Genomic DNA, 5,982 nt, shown 5'->3' on the forward strand with positions numbered 1-5,982 from the left:
GATTGTTTTTCCCTTTTTATGTGTTTCTCTCATTGTTCTTTGTTTAGAACACATCTTAGTTTCTCGGTGAGGTTATCTCCAAGTTTCGAACCTTCTTTTGTTGGACCGGTGCGTCACATCCGGCAACGATCGAAGTCTGGTAGTATCTTTGGGCTATTCCGCAACCCTTAGTGTCACTCCTCGATCCATCAGTTCTCAATCCTCTCGGATCTGAGTTCATATCAACCATACCGAAAGAGTGATCCATATTTTGGTTCTATCAAGTGGTATCAGAGCCACTCTTCCGGTATTGTCCATTTCATTCATCTTTCTCATCTTCTATTTTCTTATAAACACTTCTTCTTCTACCTTTTCTTAAATCCGGGCCCCTCATTACCATCCATATAAAAAAAAGATCTACGATTTGATTCAAAAAAAAATATATAGAAAAAATTTCAAGTTTGTTTTGTGGATTGGTGGTGGAAGAGACAGCCTGCTGGCTGAGGAGAAATCCAGCCTTTGAGGTGGTTAAAACGGATTTCAAAAATCAAAAAAAAAAAAAATTTCTTATCTTTCTATCTTGAGAAATTCCCTTGTTTGCTTCGATTTGCCCATTGAGATTCTTTGATTTGTTCTCTTAGAACATTGAGTAGAAACTTGTGTGTGATCACCAAATCTGAGAGAAACACTTGAGTGGGTGAGATTAAACACTTGAGAGTGTGAGGTTTTATTTCCTAACTTTTGTGTTGAGATTTTCAGGTTATAATGTTTGGTCTTCAAAGGAAAAATACCAAGGAGAAATCCCCACGACCATCAGCCTCTCAATCTTCATTTAAATCTTCTTTGAATTATTTTGATGAGTGTGTTAGTGTGCAGGAAAAACCAAACAGGTGGAGCAAAGAGCATGTCAATACATCCAAAGGTGAATCTGATCCAAGAAGGCGATTGCTTCAGTTTGATGTCCAACAATTTTGTGATAACTTTGTGAAGGGTGTGGACAAAGCCCCAAGGACGTCAGCAAGATCCAAAGAAGAGCACATCCACACGTGCCCCAGTAGCTGAGCCATCCTTTTCCATCAGTAATAAAACCCAAGGTGAATCTGAAAACTGTTTTGAAGAATTTAAAGATTTTTCAGATTCTTCACCTATATTTGATGAAACTGTTGAAGAACCAATTGAAAGTTTGATGTCTTGTGAAGAAAGTTGTGATCTTCCTTATCTTGAATCTGAGTTTATAAATGATAATGAACAGGGTAATGTAGAACTAAATGTTTTGCAACCGGAGAATCCGAGTAGCCTTGTCTTGTCTCAACAGGTTTTTGAGGAAGAGCCACTGGATATTCCACATCAGTGCCCATGTCTTGACACTTGGATATCTTTGGATGAAGTCCCATAACCTATCTTTGATGTGGAGGACGAACCTGATCCAGTCTTTGATGAAGAAGCAACTAGCATCATATCCACCTTTATGGAGAGCCATCTTTGCTTTGATTCCGGCACAACCACTGCTCCTTCATCTCCTGCCCCTTTGTTTCCTGAGCTTTAAGAGCACTGTGAGAAATCTGAATTAGTTATTTCTCTGCCTGACATGTTTGATAAGATCAGTTCTCTTGATGTGATTCGTTTTGGTCTTGATAAGATAAAAGAAAATTGTTTTTCAAAATCTGTTTTTGGAAACATGATTAATTCTTTAAAATCTTTGAACCTGATAAATTTCTTGATCAACAACGTTTTCAAAATGACCTTGGCATCAGTTCTGAAATTATTTTGAGCTTTGATCAGTCCCTGGAACAAAGCAAAGTTTTTGATCATTTTGAAAAGTATCTTGAGCTTGATTTGAAACAAACTGATTTTTGTGCTACAAAATCTTTTGATTCGTTTGTTTTCAAAGAAAATAGCTTTGATCTGAACTCTTCTAGGCATACACTGATCACTGATGATTTGTTTGCATCTTCTCTGGACTTGGACGATTTCTTAATTAAAAAGATGCTGGAACAGAATTCACTTGAAACTTAAACTGGTTTTTGTGAACTTGATTTATGTGATTCTGTTTTGCAGCCTGATCTCTTGAGTTTTGAAAATGATAAAACTTGGAATTTTCTGAGATCATCTTGTGAGAATTTTGTTGATTTGAGTGTTGATGATATATTGGTCTACAACACATTCTTTGAAAAATGTCTTGAGTCTTTGATAGTTGTTTCTCAATCTGAACTTAAGCTTGTGTGTTCAGATGTTGATAATGATATGAACGTTTTGGAAACGATTAATGTTGTTGCATATCTTGATAAGATTCTTGTCTGTAATGTCTACTTCGATTTGCATCTTGACAGGCTGAAAAGTGTGCTACTTGTTCTTGGAAATGATATCTTAATTTTTGATTTGAACAAGTATCTCTCTTGCATATTTGATCCTGGTCTTTCAGTGTTTGTTTTGAGTATCCAGGAAATACAGGTTCAGCCCCTGAATGAAAGCACTGGCCGTGCCCAACAACCTCAGATTTGGAGAAGCTTTGTTGTTCAAACCGGCAACCTTGGTGCCAGCGACAGAGGTTGAATCCAAGAGGGATATCTCAACAGTCTGAAAGTCTTTTGTCTTGAATCCAATTTTACTCGAAAGCCAACTCATCAAGGATTCACTGAGGCTTGGAATCGCATGAAAAGCTTCACGTATGAAGAAGTTATGAATTTTCCAAACCAGAGGTTCTTCAGTCCGTCTATCCGCGAGTACCAGATTTCTAAAGGATATTCATGCCCCATAAAGAAGCGGCCTGAGCCAAAACCGATCATAGGGTTCCAGATGGATCTCCCAGCTTCTCAGAAAGACCGAAATCAGAAGGAATGGCCATGGTATCTTGAAGTTATGATCCATCCACCAAAACCGGCCAGACCAAAGACAGCACTGCCTCCTTCATTCAGCCAACAAACCAGAGGTATTTCTAAAACTTCTAAATTTATTTGTGCTGATGAATCTGTTAAGTTTCATGACAGGAAACATGTTACCATTGTCGTGCCCATGGAGCTTGTATGTTTTCTTCCTTCCTTTCATTTTTATGATTTGAAAGAAAACCCAACAAAAGAGGCAGCAAAGTGTTCACCACATGAAAAACAATTGGAGCTGATGATCCTCCATGACCCAAATGTGTTTCCTCAGTTAACTTCCTGTCCAAAACAAAAGCACTCTAAGGATCATGAGTTGATTTCCTCTACTCTTCATGAAAATGTTTTGAAACCGAGAATTTCAAAGAGAAAACATATTCTTACTTGGTTGAAAAACGTTTTGCTCAAACCTTTTCATGAATTGATTTCATTGAGCTGTGCTTTGAAAGAGATTTGGTGTAGGAAAGAGCATGAACTAAAATTTCTTAGGCCAAAGAATTCTTTTGATTTCGTTCATGATGATAATTTTTCAAATTTGGCATTGTCTCTTTCTTTCCATAACAGTTTCTCACATTGGCCTGATTTTGAGATTGATAAATCAATTTTTGGCAACCAGCTTACTTGCTTAATGCTTGCCCACGTCCTTGATGATTATCCTAAGTGCTTGAATCCTGTTTTTGGTGTCTTAAGGATAGAGAAACCCTTTGATTATTCCTTTACCAGATTTGATGTGGATTCTCTAGTTGCTTTGAATAAACAGGATAAGCATGATCAGTTTCTAAGGAGAGCAAGCACCAATGGACGCCAAAGTACTTGGAAATCCTTGATGAAAATGACTTCAAAACTCCAAGGAAGTTTCTGTCCATATTTTTCATTCCTTGAATTTTCCATGAATTTTAATTCCTTTGTATCTAATTCATCGTTTTTTGATATAGGTACTTTGGATTTGAGGACAAATCCTTTTGAAGAAGGAGGGAATGATACACCGCGGTCCACGGATCAGTACATGGAGCCGAACCAGCCTGGAGATCAGAACGTTCTGAACATTTCAACCGAGGTTCACGTTTTTGACCGTACCGGACAGACTGACCGTGCAGTGTACTGGACAGTCCCGCATACGTCCGGAAAGGAGCTTTGGCTGGAACCATGGCCAGATGACCGATCTGACCATACTGGGGCTTGTCTTTCCCGTCCAACTTCACATTTGAAGACATATGGTCGAGCTAGAATCCACTTTGGACGAGCTGGACGAGGTGACACTTACTTTGAGCTAGATGAGCTGAGTGAGCTAAGTGACACTACTCTGGAGTTGGATGAGCTGAGTGAGCTAAATGACACTAGCTTGGAGCTGAATGAGCTAAGTAACACTGAAGATGGAGCTGGTTCAGCTGCTGGGCGAAATGGGCCTTTTCAGCCCAAAGAAAAGTTCATCAAAAGTTCACTGTGGGATTGTTTCTTTCCAAATCCGACCAGTCCTTTCCTCAGTCCATTTATAGCACATTCTCATAAAGTATACCAAGAGGGAGTCAGCAAGGAAGTCTTGGTCGTGCATGGGAAAAAGAATTCAACAAAAATCATTAATTTCGGTCTTTAGTCAAAGTCTTCATTTCTAGTTTCTATGTCTTGTTTTTAGCAAATTCTTCTTTGGATTTCTACAACTTGTAATCCTGTAAATAAGGCCTTAGAGCCACAAAATAGACAGATTGTATTTCCCTTTTTATGAGTTTCTCTCATTGTTCTTTGTTTAGAACACTTCTTAGTTTCTTGGTGAGGTTATCTCCAAGTTTCGATCCTTCTTTTGTTGGACCGGTGCGTCACATACGGCAACGATCGAAGTCTGGTAGCAACCCTTAGTGTCACCCCTCGATCCATCAGTTCTCAATCCTCTCAGATCTGAGTTCATATCAACCATACCGAAAGAGTGATCCATATTTTGGTTCTATCACAGTGTGTGCTGACGGACACACACAGACGTCGTGTGTGTGCTGACGGACACCCATGGACGTCCTGTGTGTACTGAAAAGACAGCCCACGTGGGCCAAAATAACCTGAACAGTCCACGGGAAGGGTCAGCGTGCTGAGTCCATGGACCAACGTGCTGATATGTGTACTGATGGACAGCCACGGACGTCCTAAGTGTGCTGACACACACACACGAACACACACGGACAGCCACAGACGTCCTGTGTGTGCTGACGGACACACACGGACGTCGTGTGTGTGCTGACGGACACCCACGGACGTCCTGTGTGTACTGAACAGACAGCCCACGTGGGCCAAAATAACCCGAACAGTCCACGGGAAGGGTCAGCGTGCTGAGTCCAAGGACCAACGTGCTGATATGTGTACTGATGGACTGCCATGGATGTCATGTGTGTGCTGATGGACACACACGGACACACACGGACACACACACACAGCCACATAAGTCTTATGTGTGCTGATGGACACCCACGGACGTCCTGTGTGTGCTGACGGACACCCACAGACGTCCTGTGTGTATTGAACAGACAGCCCAGGTTGGCCAAAATCACCAGAACAGTCCATGGGAAAGGCCAGCATGCTGAGTCCAAGGACCAGCGTCTGATATGTGTACTGATGGACAGCCACGGACGTCCTGTGTGTGCTGACGGACACACATGGACACATACGGACAGCGACAGACGTCATGTGTGTGCTGACGGACAGCCCCAGACAGCCGCTGACGTCTTGTGTGTGCTGGCAGACACCCACGGACGTCCTGTGTGTACTGAACAGACAGCCCGGCCAAAATCACCCAAACAGTCCACGGGAAGGGCCAGCGTGCTGAGTCCAAGGACCAACGTGCTGATATGTGTACTGATGGACAGCCACTGACGTCCTGTGTGTGCTGACGGACACACACGGACACACACAAACAGCCACGGACGTCCTGTGTGTGCTGACGGACACACACGGACGTCGTGTGTGTGCTGCCGGACACCCACGGATGTCCTGTGTGTACTGAACAGACAGCCCACGTGGGCCAAAATAACCCGAACAGTCCACGGGAAGGGTCAGCGTGCTGAGTCCAAGGAGCAACGTGCTGATATGTGTACTGATGGACAGCCACAGACGTCCTGTGTGTGCTGACGGACACACACAGACA

General features: G+C 42.2%; 1 protein-coding gene across 1 annotated transcript; it reads left to right on the top strand.

Annotated features, from left to right (window-relative positions):
- The first annotated feature begins 1,024 nt into the window (after positions 1-1,024).
- On the top strand, positions 1,025-4,766 carry LOC117130710. Its single transcript, XM_033283427.1, has 2 exons — positions 1,025-2,908; positions 3,041-4,766. Exons 1-2 carry the CDS (start codon positions 2,632-2,634, stop codon positions 4,447-4,449), a joined length of 1,686 nt encoding a protein of 561 aa, XP_033139318.1. The 5' UTR covers positions 1,025-2,631; the 3' UTR covers positions 4,450-4,766.
- The last annotated feature ends 1,216 nt before the right edge of the window (positions 4,767-5,982 follow it).

Source organism: Brassica rapa, unplaced genomic scaffold (assembly GCF_000309985.2).
Source record: "Brassica rapa cultivar Chiifu-401-42 unplaced genomic scaffold, CAAS_Brap_v3.01 Scaffold0664, whole genome shotgun sequence".
Classification (NCBI taxonomy): domain Eukaryota; kingdom Viridiplantae; phylum Streptophyta; class Magnoliopsida; order Brassicales; family Brassicaceae; genus Brassica; species Brassica rapa.